At 40.1% G+C, this 15765-nt stretch overlaps 1 protein-coding gene and 1 long non-coding RNA gene across 3 annotated transcripts; both read left to right on the forward strand.

Annotated features, from left to right (window-relative positions):
• The first annotated feature begins 2007 nt into the window (after window positions 1-2007).
• Window positions 2008-3246, forward strand: LOC137709959 (uncharacterized). Its single transcript, XM_068448936.2, has 3 exons — window positions 2008-2079; window positions 2199-2288; window positions 2779-3246. The coding sequence occupies exons 1-3, from the start codon at window positions 2008-2010 to the stop codon at window positions 3244-3246; spliced, it is 630 nt and encodes a 209-aa protein (XP_068305037.2).
• Window positions 3247-11724: 8478 nt separating this feature from the next.
• Window positions 11725-12385, forward strand: LOC148696400 (uncharacterized). Of its 2 annotated transcripts, none has more exons than XR_015963249.1 (3): window positions 11725-11839; window positions 11948-12058; window positions 12272-12385. It is a non-coding gene; the product is annotated as an uncharacterized LOC148696400 (long non-coding RNA). The 2 variants fall into 2 exon arrangements; XR_015963248.1 differs by having other exon boundaries at window positions 11732-11865.
• Window positions 12386-15765: the final 3380 nt, after the last annotated feature.

Genomic DNA, 15765 nt, shown 5'->3' on the forward strand with positions numbered 1-15765 from the left:
CCTTACCTCCGCCAAATAGTAATTACAGCAGACAGGTCAAGAAGATTGCGTCAAGGTCAAATAGTAATTATAGTAGGCAGGTCAAGAAGATGAGTCAAGATGGAAACCCGAAGAGGACGCCAAAGATAATATTCTTGACCCTCACCAGCCGAAAAAAGACGACTAGAATTGACTCATGTCTAAGCCCGACGGAGAAGGAAGAATTCACAACTTTCCTTAAGGAAAGTCGTGATGTTTTCGCAAGGTCACCCTCTGACATGCCCGACATTGATCCAGCGATAGCTTGCCACAAGTCGTACGTTGACCCCGTTAAAAAACCTGTGATCTAGAAAACACGACATTTCGCACCCGAGCGAGTGGCGATTATTGAGGCGAAAATCAACAAGTTACTAGAAGTTGGATTCATTGAGGAAATGGCACACTCAGCATGGTTGGCCAACGTCATGGTAGTGATGAAAAAAGATAAAGACAAATGGAGAGTATACGTAGATTACATCGACCTTAATAAGGCATGCCCGAAAGATAACTACCCGGTTCCCCGGATCGACCTGATCATTGACTCAACATTCGGGAACCAGCTGCTTAGCTTTTTGGATGTGTACTCACGCTACAATTAGATTTCCATGCACAAGCCTGGCAAAGAAAAAAAACCACATTCGTGATCGAGCGAGGCACATATTGCTACAAGGTCATGTCCTTTGGCCTCAAAGACCCGGAGCAACCTACTAACGACTTGATAACACGATGTTCAAGAAGCAGATCAGAGTCACCATGGAAGTTTACGTTGGCAACATCATGGTGAAAGGCTAGTAGTGGTTAGACCACATTCGCAACTTGGTGGAGACTTTTAACATCCTCTGAGAATACAACATGAAGCTCAACCCAGCCAAGTGCACTTTTGACGTATCCTTAGGCCGATTCTTAGTGTACCTTGTAACCCAACTAGAAATCGAGGCTCATCCAAGGCAGATTCGAATGATCCTGGGCATGAAATAGCCCACGACTCTAAAGGAGATCCAAAGTCTGATCGGACGAGCAGCCGCACTCAATCGTTTCCTCTCGCGATCAACCGACTGATACAAGCTCTTCTTCAAGGCAATGAAAAATGTGCAGAAAGATAAGTAGGACGATGAGTGCGAGAAAGCATTTCAGGACCTGAAGCAGCACCTGACATCACCTTTACTACTATCCAAGATAAAAGTAGCGGAGAACCTATACATCTATTTGGAGGTATTAGAAGTAGCAATAAGCTTTGCCCTCATACGAAAAGAGCTAGGGACCCAATTGCCTGTATTTTACATATCCAAGCTCTTCTCGATGCGGAAACCAGATACACGAAGATTGAAAAAATAATTTTGGAGCTAGTTATTGCATCTCGAAAGCTCAGACCCTACTTTCAAGGGCATCTAGTCATCGTCATGACCCAATACTCACTGCGATTAGTTCTGCATAGTCCAGACGCTTCCCAATGAATGATGAAGTGGGCGTTGGAATTGGGCCAATACGACTTAGTATACCAACCCCGCATGGCGGTAAAAGCCCAAACGTTGGCGGATTTCATAACAAAATTCACCCCAAGCCTAAAGGATGTAGCAACATAGCCCGAAAACGCCTCAGAGGTAGCCGAGCATGCCATAGCCGTGCCAACCCCTCCTGATGGAGATTTTTGGTGTTTGTAAGTTGATGGATCATCTAACCACCAAGGATCGGGGGCAGGCCTAGTTCTCACTACTTCAGATGACTCAATGCTCGAGCAGGCAATCACTCTAAACTTTAAGGTGTCAAACAACGAAGCAGAGTATGAAGCCCTACTAGCAGGTCTCTGATTGGCGAAAGACTAAGCGGTGAAAAAGCTTGTGATTTATTCTGACTCCCAACTAATCACCAACCAAACCTTAGAGGAGTACGCATCAAAGCATCTAAGGATGGCCCAATACCTAGAAAAGGTACGAGAGCAGTTAGTCACATTCCAGGCGTATACACTTACTCAGGTTCCACAAGTAAAAAATGCCCACGCAGACGCACAGCAAGCTTAGGCTCTGCACTAGACCATCAGCTCAGGCGCTTCATCCCAGTCGAGTACTTGGAAAAGCCAAGCATAGATGAGGAACCAGTAGGCAAGGTGGCGCCGATCAGCATAACCCCAAGTTAGCAAGATCCCATCATCGACTACATAGTTAATGAAAGACTTTCTGTAGACAGATTGGAGTCTCCCTTGCCGATCGCCTCCAGATGACTTAAAGATTCTTAGCTCGATAACGAATGCGTATGAGGAAACCACTCTGGAGGTCGCTCTCTAGCGTAAAAAGCTCTTGAAGCTGGTTATTACTGGCCAACCATACATCAAGACGCCAAGGAGTATGTACAAAGGTGCGACAGCTACCAACGCTTCAAGCCCATGCCCGCATTACCTGCCAGCGAACTCTACCCACAGACAAGTCTTTGGCCATTCATACAGTAGGCGACCTCCAAGGAGTATGTTGTAGTCTTTGGCCACAGACAAGTCGTTGACCTGCCAGCGAACTTTACTCATAGTCAACTACTTCAGATAATGATTGTAGCGACCAACTACTTCATAAAATGGGTCGAAGCCGAACCCATGACTACAACTACCCAGACGGACATAGAATGCTTCATATAGAAGAACATCATCTGCTATTTCGGCATCTCGTACTCCATCGTCACCGACAATGGTCCGTAGTTCGTGGGCAAAGACTTGATGAGGTTCTTAAAAAATATGGCATCAAACAACACATGTCCACACCCTGATACACACAGGGCAACTGGCAGGCCGAGGCGTCGAATAAGACCATCCTTAACTACCTTAAGAAGACCCTCTCTGACAGGAATGATAAGTGGCTAGACGAGCTCCCTGGTGTTCTATGGTTATATCGCACCACCAAAAGCCGAGTAACCGGCGAAACTCTATTCTCCTTGGTGTATGGTTATGAGGTGATCATTCCTCCCAACGTCGTGATGCCAAGCATCAGCACTATACTGCCGAATTTCGAGCAGAGCGAAAATGAGATGGCCACCAACTTAGACCTAGCAGAGGAAGAGCGCGAGAAGGTTATCACCTGCATTGCAGCCTATCAGCAGCAACTCATCTCCAGCTACAACAAGAGGGGAAAAATTTGGCAGTTCCAGCCAAGAGACTTAGTCCTCAGAATAGCCTCCATCACCACTCGACGGGAAGGCTCCAAAAAGATGGCTCTCATCCAGGAAAGTCTGTACAAAATCAGCTGAGTAGACGGAAGGGGCAGCTACACCCTCACCACTATGAACGACAAAGAAATCAACAGACAGTGGAAGGCCTACAACCTGAGGAAGTACTACATGTGACCTCCCACTAGACAGTGGAATGTCAACTCAAGCAGCACGACCAAAAGCATAAACAAACTGACCTTCCCTATGATAAGCAGAATACGCCTGCTGCCCCGCAGACATGGCGTAAGCTCTATAGCATGAGAGGGTAAACTAATTCCCTGACATCCACATGGGTCTATTCTTTAATGCAAGAGGGTAAATTAATCCGGAATATCCAGACGTGGATGGGTGGTACGATTGCTCATTTTCCTCTGAATACAGCGACTAACTGGGCTGGACGACTCCCAGAATTGACCACGATAATCCTTCCCTGGGATAGACTTAGTCGATTAAAGGATTAAATTCCGCGGGATCCAGGGCCTCTAACTGGAAGAGATGCTAAGTGCAGGACCCCTACCCTTGAAAGAGTTCGCGTGACTAGATAGTGTGTCCTCAACGTGCAAGTCTTCATGAACGTGGCTTGGTTTTAAAGTGTTGCAATACTAGTTACGTGACCTGGGGAATCAAGCTACAGCTTGGAAGGATATGGCCTCTGAGGTGAGATTTCGCCTACACCTCACACCTAAATTTCCTTTGAGAGCCAGGGACAACATCTGAAGTGGTTATGCGGGTCGTCTGCTTCTGTAAGTAAGACGCCCGGCTAGCGACCCAACCGCTAGCTACCCAAGGCAATCCCTAAACCGAGACTTATACCTATTATGACTACGCGGACTCCCCTACTTACTTAAAAGCAGCACTTTCGATTGACGGCCTACGATTTAAGTTTTGTTGGAACAAAGTCGAGGTACGACTATAGTGGATATATGGACCTCCTCTGCTTCCTTCGAGATGCATGAGTCCAATTAACGACTCTATAAGTTAAACACTTTGCAATACACCTCGGGAAGGCCAAGGCTTCTGAAAAGCTGGAATACAACCATAATGGCCATAAGAACTCCTTTGCTTTCTACGCGAAGAATGTGTTCGATCGTCGGCCATATAGGTTAAAAATTTCATAATATGGCCTGGGAAGGCTAAAGCTCATGAAGCTACCTAAAGCCGAAATTCACAACTATAGTAGCTACGCGAACTCGCCTGCTTCCTACTGAACAATGAGTTTGGCCGCCTGCTTCCTACGAAAATAACGAGTTCGGCCGCAACTTTATAAGCTAAAAATTTTGCATTTTTCGTCTTGCAGGTAAAGCTCTATGAGCACCAAAGCCAAAACTGAAGCCTAAAGTGACCATGCGGGTCAACTGCTCCATCGAAATAGCCAGCTCAACTGCCCTTCTCACGGTAAAGTTTTGCAAGTTGCCTCGAGCAGGCAAGTCTCCAGAAGCCCCGAAGTTGAAACTAAAACCTAAGTGACGATGTGGGGTCAACTGCTTCGTTGAAGCAACTCACCCAGTTGCTTGTCCTACGGTAAAGTTTCGCAAAAGACATGCGAAATAGAAGGAGAACCAAAAACAAGGAAAACTGCATATTGCATTTCTAGCAAATTGATAAACTGGCTCACAGGCTAACAAAGTTCAAGCAAAGCAGAACAAAAAGGAAACGAAGAAAACTCCTAAGTCTTATCAAAATGACTACTCCTTGGCAGCCTACGGAACCACAAGTTCCTCGACTACCACACCTTCAGCAGCTGCACCGCTCCTAGCAACCAAAGCTTCCATAAGCTCATCCTCAGCCGCCCTTGCCTGGACTGCCTGACCCTCGACTGCTCTACCAGAGGTAGCCTCAAACGAGAAATCAAGTAGATCAACTGGAGAAATGGAAAAAGTCTTGAAGTCCTTCTCGGAAAACTCATAATCCGACAGCCTGCCTTGACGATGGTCTACATAGCCAAGCTTGTAGAAATTGGACTGACAGGAAGCAAGTGCCACTTCGTGACCAACTTTCTCATTCTTCAGCTGCACATTTTCCACCACAAGCCTAGTGTGAGCACCCTACAGCTCATTCATTTCCTTTTTCAGGTTCTCATTAGCAAATAACGCACTTGCAGATTCACTTCCTTGGACTCAAGCTTATTGGCAACCTCATTGGGATGAGACACTTTATGATGCATGAAGATAAGCTTCTTGTCATTGGCAAAATAAGCGGATCGTAGCTCCAAATTGAGCTCAAGGTCATCGACCACCGGAGAAACACTACTGACTTCTTTCTCTGCAGCTTCCAACATCGCCTGAGTCGCATTGAGCCTAACATTCAAATGGGTGACCTCCTCAAGAGTGATCTCCAGCTGCAAAAAAAGTGGGGGCAGAAACATCAGACCCTTTCAAAACGACGAGTTTAGATTCTAGCTTATCGATCTTTTCAGCAACCGAGCGAACCTGAGCCACCAATGCCACTTCGGCCTACTTAGCACACTTGATAACATCCTGATCAACGCGCATAGACTCAGCTGCCAAGATTAAAGTCTTATGCCTTGTAGCAATCAGGGAGGACCTTCTCGAGTAGGCAAAACATTTCACAAAGAAGTTTGAGTGGATGACAACTTTCCCAACACTGTCAACAAACTTAGTGCATGCATTGACATCCTCAAGCAAGTCAGCCTTCAGCAATGCACAAACCTCAGGAAACTCACTGACCTCAGACTCAATGGATCTATCACAACTGTCCGTGCGAGCAGATTTCTCTTTCTCAGCAGACGAGTCAGTCATGGCAGAAAGAGGAGCAGGCCTAAATGCCATCTTAGCAACAGAATCCACCTTCTCACTTTTCATAACAGCAAGCTTTTCAGAAGTGGAACCAGACTTAGCTCCCGACGGATGCTTTGATACAAACCCGGATACCAGAGGCGTCGTCAAACGCTTTCTCTAGGCAAGTCTCTCAACAATGGATGCAGTCACATTCAGGGCGATAAGTTTCATAGGCTTAGGCTCAACGATCATCTTCACCCCCTTGGGGGAAGTTAGATCAATGACAAGCTTTTCAGCAATAGACGAGCTCCCACGAGCAATAGAAAAAGTCCTTGGCTTCTTCTCGACTGAAGGCTCACAAGCAGGTGAAGAAGATCTTTTCTTTCCACCATCATTGGCAGTAGGCTCTACAACAGTGATCGGGTAAGCCAATGCCTTGTCCTTTATCCACTTTATCTCTTCCCTCGGAGGCAGGCCACCCTTCTCCTGATGAAGAGGGTTAAGCAGCCAGCGCCACTTATGGTACTCAGCAGAAATGCCCAAGGCGACGTGCACCTTCTTCATATCTGCTGAAGTCCTTAGAGTTGAGCCAAACTCCAAATTTACACAAAGTAAGAAAGACGATCAATAAATTAAAGTCATGGAGCAACTCAACAAAAAACTCAAGCAGGACAAGAATGAAACAGTTTACTTACCACTGATAAAGGTAGTTGGGACACGCATCTCAGGAGAAGAGTCGGAATTCCACTCTCTGCTCACCTTCAAAGTGTTTCTCGCCCACTCATGATCACATTTGCTAATAGCATCAAGCAGCCCATGGCGAAACCTCAGCTGCCCCACACCTTACTTGTGGCTGATCTCAAAGAAGTACCATAATTCATTTATGGTCAAACCAAGATCAAAGAACCTGCTCAAGTTCGAGAACCCCACCATCGCACAAACTGTATTTGGGAAGCATTAAGCAGGCGTACGCTTCATGGAGCAGATCACCTCTTGGAAAAGACGCGACATGGGAAAAGTGAATCTCAACACAAAATGGTATGGATGGAGTTGGATAGCTTTCTTTCTAGCAGAGGCACCCTTGATGCATGATTCATAACCGCTATCATCTTTCACCCACTTGACGCGAACCCCAGACGGAATCGCATGCTTGTACGCCTCAAGAAAATCCTGAAACAACTCATTGGAATTAATCTGGACATGTGCAACCTTGAAGTAGCCCACCTTGCCTGAAGAATCATCTTGACGATACAAGGGTGGAGGATATTTGTCACTTTTGCGATCGAAGGAAGACATCTCAAAGTCTTTGCAAAAAGCACGAAGAAAAATATTCAGAAGGCGGCTCATGAGAAGAGAATTAAAAAAAAAATGAAAAAAAAAATAATAATAATATTTGTGTATATATATAAAGAGAACCCTATGGCTCGAGGGCCCCAGGTCCTTACCTACGTTGCTTAGCGAAAGGGGGGCTCGTGCCTCCTCTATTTCCTCTTCTTCAAATGCCAGGCGTTCTAAACAGGCCCCAAAGCCCATGGCCCAATTCAACAAAGTGGGGGGCAAGTGCCCCGCTTCTCTTTCCCTCTCTACTATAACCCAGCGAAGCCTAAGGCCTCTCAGCCCAACCTTTCTCTCTCCCTCTTGCCTGCTACAGCAGACTTGAGTTTGGTCCACTAAGCTTGGCCAGTGCCAAGCTCACTTAGAGGGGCTAGAGCCCCTGGCTTGCCCAGCCCAGCGCCCTCGCGCTTCAGCTAACGCGTGTCGCACCACCAAGCAGCCCCATGGCTCCTTGCCGTGTGTCACTCACACCCACAGCCCCCGTCAAGACAATTTTTTTAAGTCCCAAGACTCCTAAAAAATTCAAGAAAAAGAAAATTCAATTTTTTCTTACCTTGGTGCGGCATGGAGAAGAAGAACTACAACAAGTGACGACTCTTTGCAAGGGCAAGAAAAGAAGAACGCTAGAGGAGGAGGAATAAAAGTTTCCTCTGGCTTCTCTTGTTAGAATAATGATTGCTTTCCAAACTTAGTTAATCCCTTGCTTAAGGCAGAATTAAATAGGTATTAGGAGTAATTATTTTCCTTTTATTAGAAGAAGTCTATCTCCAAATCAAGAAAGAAGATCAAGTTCAAATTGGGAAACAACTTCACAAGCCTAATCAGCTTGGGATTCCTACACCTACAATCATTTTCCTGCGTGCAGCACAGTAAGTGCGGGGACATTTGTGGAGCCTAAGATAATCCCAAAAATTCTAGAGGCGACATGGACTTTTATTCAAGAAAGATAAGATTGCCCTCAATAAATGGGCAGGCTTTTCAGATGCTCCCACACACAGCTCACATCCCTGGAGATCTCAACCGCTGAATACAACTGCCCACAACTCACCTGCCTTTGGTAAGGAATTAAAGATAAGGATTAATTATCCAAATCCTTATCTTTAATACATTCCTAATTGAAGATTGACTCCAATCAATTAAGTAATCCTAATTTAAATCAATTAGGCATAATTACCCCATTATCTCAAGATATTATCTCCTATTAAATATCTTGGGAATATTTAGAGAATATCTCTCCATTAAACGCTATATGGTCGGCCCTATCCCTATAAATACCCGATATTCTACCAAATTTTCAGAGTTTTGGCAACCCTAAAAAATCCCTAAACACTTTAGTCTCTTAGAGAAACTAACTTAGGCATTGGAGATTCGTTGACCTAAGCCCCCGCCCCCTACCTAGTGGGGGCGTGAGGCTTAGGTCTCTGATCAAAGGTGTTGATTGTTTTGCAGGTGCATTTTCGTCAAGACTGAAGACGGCAGAAATTTGCATCGACAAATAGAATTACTCGTGATTCATTAGAATTAATGTAAATTTATTGTTTTGTTATTGTGATTGTTTTTCCACATATGTCATCCCTTTATTTTCGATTCGGTTCACAATGACCCGTCAGCAAATATGGCAGGCATGTGTCCAACGGGAGACTAAGAATTCCCAACCAGTAGGTGGAGAAGGTGAAAATGTGGTAGATCTATAAAGGATTGCCATCAAACCGGATCACGTGTTATAGATCGCCCACATAACACAAGCTAAGATTATGGTCGTTTATGATCCACGACATCGGCGAGCAGATGTGAAAGTCACAACTTGTTAACTCACGACATGCTCGTCCCTACCTGCAAAAAGTTCACCAACTGTGCATGAAGAGATGAATAAAGAGATCTCAGTAAGTGTGCTTTTTTGTTTTATTTAGTATTTTTATTTCTTTCACTTATTTAGTGTATTTTTAGAGCATATAGTGCATTTTTAAACTAATACACTGGTTTTTTTTTCTTCCTATTTCTAGTCAAATTTTAGAGATTGACATGGAAGTGTCGGGTATATCCGAGTACATAAAGCAAGTGTGGTCTGAGCAATACAAGGAGTGAAAGTACAACCTTGTCATGCCTCAGACCAAGGGTCGGTGGGGAAAAAAAAAAAAAAAAAAAAAAAAAAAACGTGCCTGTGCAAGTAAAAATTAAAACCAAATCCAAAAACACATTTCTTTTATAAAATAATAAACTCCAAAAGCCTTACAAGGTATACTGAATAAATAAAACCCTTAAAATCTATCGTTTAACACAAACTCAGCTTGTCTTGTCCCTATCTTGCTAAGTTAATTCATATGTGAAATAAAAGAGTGAAGGGTGAGCAACAACCATCATCACCCTGAGTAGAATATGTAATATGACATATGACTGTCATCCGTGCCATTTTACACACACTATAAAATGTGATAATAATATCAAAGCTTTAGCCACGTAGTACCATATCACATCGTCTCATTACTTGTTGGTTACCCCTTCAGAATATGCAGCTTACCATGTGACCTTTAAATTAGTTATTCTTCCTTAATGTCCCCGCGTGCCATACATTTATTCCTCGAATAACCTAAAACTAAAGTTCTCATGCTCCATGAATAATCTCAACAGTTCCACATAGAATTGTATACACACATTGAAAGCGATTTACACAAAATCAAACAAGCTTGATTTCAAAATAGATCGAGATTTGTAAATAGAATAAATCACATGATAACTCATGATTTTCATGTTATCTGAAATAAGAATATTTTGAACACATTACATAAATCACTCACCTCTATAATCAAACCTCAGCAAGACAAGCGTCTACCGATCACTACACTCGAGCTCTCTAACCCTAAACTCTCCCCTTTCTCTCTCTACGTGAACTACATACTGCATGTTTTTCCTCACTTTGGAGACTCTAAAACAATGAAGAAATGCTCTCCTATTTATAGGGAAAGTGGCCGGCTACAACTAATCCACGATTGGCTGATAAAATGTCAAGAGATAACCACACAATCCGAAAACGTAAAGATCAAGTTTATGCAATTGCAAGTGGTGTCAATTGCATGAGAAACACCTTGACATCTCACTTGCCACGTACAACTGCAAGACTGGTTACAAACAGCTCTAATTTAAGGTCAAAATTGTCTGCCCTCCTACTTTCGGTATCTCTCGTGCCCTCCTGTTTTGTGTGGTCACAGTTAAAGTACGTCAACATTTTATATTGTTTTTTTTTATAGAGATAATAACACAAAAATGAATAGTAATATAAAATATTGACGTGGCTTAATCGTGACCACACAAACAGAAGGGCATCGAAAGTGGAAGGGCAGACAATCCTTATCCCTAATTTAATTCCTATAGATGTACGTAAAATGATTTCGCGCCGGGCCTAGATTGTAGATCTCAACAGTCAACAACTAGAGTGCTTATTAGGCACTTCTAGCACAATCTAATGAAAAATAGGAAAAAGGTTGGAAAGGAAGCCATACGTTTAAAATGTATAGTATAGATATACATATCTAAATTATACAATATATGTTAAGTTGAAACAAACCTCACTTCCAAAAAAAAAAAAAAAAAAAATTGAAACAAACCAAAACATGAGTTAGGATAAAATATATAATTAAAATTCAAAATTAATGTTGCAAATAACATTTCTAGTAAAATATATTTTTAAAATACAGGTTCTCACAGAGCTACACATGTACTACTGGATTTGTGCATCTCTTCCTAAAGCTCTGATCGATCCACTCCCGAAGTTTGTGGAAAGGAAAAACAAGTGGCACCGGCTCTACAGTCATTTTCACATCCTTAATTATTAATTTTTTTAATTTCATTTAAAATAAATCTTTTTTAATTTTAAATATTTTTGAATTTAATTAATTTTATTTATCCATAGCAGAAATGGAGGACAAATAAGGGTAATCGGGAAGCGAAGAAGTACTTCCGTCACTCTAGTTCTTGGCGCCTTACTTTCCCGGTCAAGGAACAACATCAGTTTGCTTTTTTTTCTTTTTCGAGAAGTTGATGTCTGGTGGGATAGGCATGGCAATTATGGCAACCAGATGGGTGACAACATTTATGTAAATATTGCATTTAAAATTTTAATTTAAAATTTCATTACACTTAAACATTTAAAAATTATGATCTATAATTTTAATTGGTTTCTTGTTTTTTTCAAGGCTTCAAAGTTGAAGAAGAAAGATAAAGTGAATAGTACTATGATTGATTTTTTATTGTAAAAATGTGGTTTTTCGTTAAAATGAACACTATCAAAAGTGTTTTTTTGTTAAAGTTCCTTTTATTTAATGGTTAGAACAAAGCTCAACACTAAACTTGTCTAATTAAAATGGTCCAAAAAATAAGTTTCCAATTTTACCCCTGACTGCAAGCCTTTGTCCGTTTAATATCTGTCTCCCCCTTTTTTTTCCTGACATTAGAAACCTTCTATTTTTTCTTTCCAATTTCGCAATGCAGCTCTGTCACTATGCAAAAACCACACACCCGACTCCCCAACTTAATTTTGAGCCGTCTATATCTCCGTCAAAATCGTAAGCGATCTCCGACATGCAAAACTGTATGATTTTGTCCTTTATTTTTCTTGTTCAATATCAGTACCAAACGAGAAAAACCTGGAATTCCTTATGCTTGTGGTTCAGGTTCCAATAGGAGACGATGATGACCAAAAAGAGAGAGATGCAACCACCTAGCACAAACCCGAAGGGAAAACGTGGCTGAAATCTAAAGATAATCAGATCCAAAAAGAAAAGGTACAAAACCAAGCCATAGCCTCCATAACCTCAAATCCTTCCATCTTTCTCTCGTATCCCCAAGATAATTGTGCTCCCCTACCCTTTTGATTAATTTTGATCCTCCCCTCCCCTGATTGATTGATCTCAAGCAATCAATTCTTGAATTACCAATATGTGTGCGTGCGTGTGTGTACATATGTTGTGATTATTTTCTTGTTTGAAATTTTGCAGAGAAAGAGCCCAAGTGGGAGTTTTTCCATGGCAGAAAACTTCGGCGCATGCCCTCATGAAGAATCTAAGGCTCATGGTGTGTTTGTGTTTATTTTTTTATTTTTTTTTATTTTTGAGGCTGGTTACTGTTTAGTTTATGAGAAGCTGTGTGATCTTTTTTGGATGTTTGATTCTTCAACCCTTTAAGAATTGAAGGTTGCTTTCACATCCGCATCCTTTTCACTTATTACTTTGACCAATAACTGACTTTTTTGATTGGTTTAGGTATCATCTTTTTACCACTCTTTACTTTTAAAATCTTCTTTTTTTTCTTGTTCCTAGACTAGTGCGGTGCTTTCTTTAATTTTCGTAACTTGTTTTTGTACCTTATTTGATATATACTTCATTTAATTAGTAGCAAACAAAATAGTCTGTTGGTAAACCATTAAAAATTTGAAGGGTCATTTGCCAGTGGAAATTGGTACCCGTGAACAGTGCTCTGCAGTCAGAACAGTAATTGGTTTTGGAGGTGTAACTGGAGACTAAAAACTTGAACGATTATAACCTTATCTGTTAAGTGTATTTCCTTGCATCAACTTTTTTTTTGTAGTATTTTCTATGTTACCTTTTTATAAATGGTGTATGGACCTTTCGTAGAACTGACGGGGACAAAAAAAATCAAGTATCGAAATCTATTGAAAAACAAATATTGTATTTTTCCAGTGCAGGGTAAATGGAAGAACGCTACTAGATGGAACACTATTTTGGAACCTTTAAATGGGGGGTCATTCCTTAGAGTTTAGTTGATGAAACCAGAATTAAGGTATGCTTGCAGCTTGTATAATACAAGTATCCTTTTCCTTTTTTTTTTTTTTTTTTTTTTTTTTTTTTTAACAAATCTATCATTTCCTTTGTAGAGTGCATGTATATCTCTATGTCAGTGTATGTATCGTAACGAATGTTTTTGGATTGCTGGATTGCTATTGCAGCCATTTGTAGAGAGCTTGTCCAAGTGCCCATGGTCTTCACAATCCGTTCAAAGCACCAGAGATGTTTGTGTTTATTACCATTCTATTTCTATGTCCTCATTTATCTTTAGGCATCATTTGTTCTCTAGATTACTCGCATAGATTCATGTAATGCTAGAGGACAACATGATTTTCATTAACTCTTCACTTTTGAAGAACTCGACAGTGATATTTTGCAACAACATCAATTAGCGAAACTCTTTCACCCAAACATTTTTCATTGTTCCATCTGCAACAATGAAGATAGTTAAGACACTATTTTCTGAACTACAACAAAATAAAGCACACTATTTCTGGAACTAGCAAATAAATTTATACTATTTATGAAAAAAAAAAAGAAAAAAAAAAGCACAACATGTCTAGAAGGTAACAAAATAAACACTACTTATGAAACTATAGCAAAATAACTAACACTATTTTTGCAAGTGAACCAAAATAACTCATACTATTTTTGAAACTACAACAATAAACTCATAGTACTTATGAAACCGAACTAAAATAACTCATACTGTTTATGAAATAGAGCAAAATAAACACTATCTCTTGAACTATAACAAAACCACGATTTCTTGAATTACAACAAACTAACCTATATTATTTCTAAAAGTGAACCAAAATAACCCACATTGTTTTTGGAAGTACAGTATAATAAACATACTGTTTATGAAATGGAGCAAAATAAACACTATTTCTTGAACTATAACAAAACCCCGATTTCTTGAATTACAACAAATAACCTATATTATTTCTAAAAGTGAACCAAAATAACCCACATTATTTCTGGAAGTACAGTATAATAACCCACATTATTTCTGAAAGTGAACAAAAATAACCCATATTATTTATAGAATTCCAACAAAATAACCCATACTATTTTTGGATCTATAGCATTACTCACGCTATTTTCAAAAGTGAACAAAAGTAAACCACACTATTTCTGAAACTACAGCATAATAACCCACACTATTTCTAAAAGTGAACCAAAGTAACCCACACTATTTCTAGAACTACATCATTATACCCACATTATTTCTGAGCGTGAACCGAACTAACTCACACTATTTCTAGAACTACAATATGATAACCCACATTATTTATGAAATGTAACAAAATAAACACTATATATGGAACTAGAATACACTGATTTTGGATTTGAACAAAAAATAAAGCACATTATCGTTGGAATTATTGGAAAATTATACACTATTTATGAAACTGAAGAAAACAAAGACTACTTCTCATGGTTCTAAAAGACGCTAGGTGCTAGTCGGGTGGCGGACTGAGGCCTAGCGCCTTGGCAGAGTCTAGGTGGACCAGGCGGATGTAAGTAAATTTATTATTTATCTTTGATGAATTTGATAGAATGAGATGAAAGTTTAAATAATTACAACTTTGTGGTCCGTTTCTCTGAATATATGACAAAGTTACCGGCCAACCCCTAGTTGTCGGAAAGTTACTAATATTGAATTGCAATCATGTAACTATTTTAAAATATAGTATTATTTATAAAATGATTTTAGTTGACTTTTCCATTAGTACCTAAACTAAAAATATTGTTTGAATTTTCTCAAAAAAAAAAAAAAAAAAAAAAAAGAAACCTAAAAATATGGTATTACAGTTTGCACCCTTACGTTTGGGTTGGAAACTTGTACATCATATTTAAAACATTGCAATGTCGTACACAAAGTTGTGAATTTCATTGCAATGTTATACATCCGTTAGATTTTTTGTTACATAAACCGTTAAGTGACAATGTGATTAATATAGAGTATTTGTATCCCGAAATTTTCTTAACCACCTCCAGGATCATTGTTTTATCAGTCAATAGTCAACAAGATTGCACGGGGAAATCTTTAAACCCACGAACTAAAAATGAAACTGGAATATTTTCATTGAAAGTGGTTGCTACATAAAACAGTTTTTGTAGGTGTCCCTTGTAGGAGCAGGGGGACAAGAAGAAAACAAGAAAAAAAAATAGAAAGAGAGTCAACGGAAAAAAAAAAAAAATAACAGAAAGAGAGAAGGAACTGACTGATAGAATGACATATTTGTAAATAAAGAGAAGTTTATTATAACAGAATTTGCTGACAGAATGAGGTTTCTGTTAGGGGTATGTTGGAAAAAAAAAAAAATTATTTCGGTTTGGGCTTTTTATTCACCCCATGTTTGTTCAATCTTGTGGAGCTTGACATAGATTAGTTTTGTCTTTATAATTAAATATGAAGTCCTTTTGATTAAATAATAATATAGGATGATTTTTTATTAAATTAAACTTAGCTCAAACTGTGACATCCCGTCCCGAGATTATAAAAACGTACGTGTGAAATTACCTTTTTACCCCTAGTTCGTTACATTTACGTTTAGTGTTGTTTTGTGTGGTGTGGCATGTGTTGGACCACACACACACACTCACACACACTGTCTCTATCTCTCCCGTGATTCCCTCTCCCTCTGTCTCTTTTCTGTCACTTCTCTCTCTCCCCCCGA

This window comes from Pyrus communis, chromosome 6, assembly GCF_041283825.1.
Source record: "Pyrus communis isolate YQ-2024b chromosome 6, ASM4128382v1, whole genome shotgun sequence".
Taxonomy (NCBI): domain Eukaryota; kingdom Viridiplantae; phylum Streptophyta; class Magnoliopsida; order Rosales; family Rosaceae; genus Pyrus; species Pyrus communis.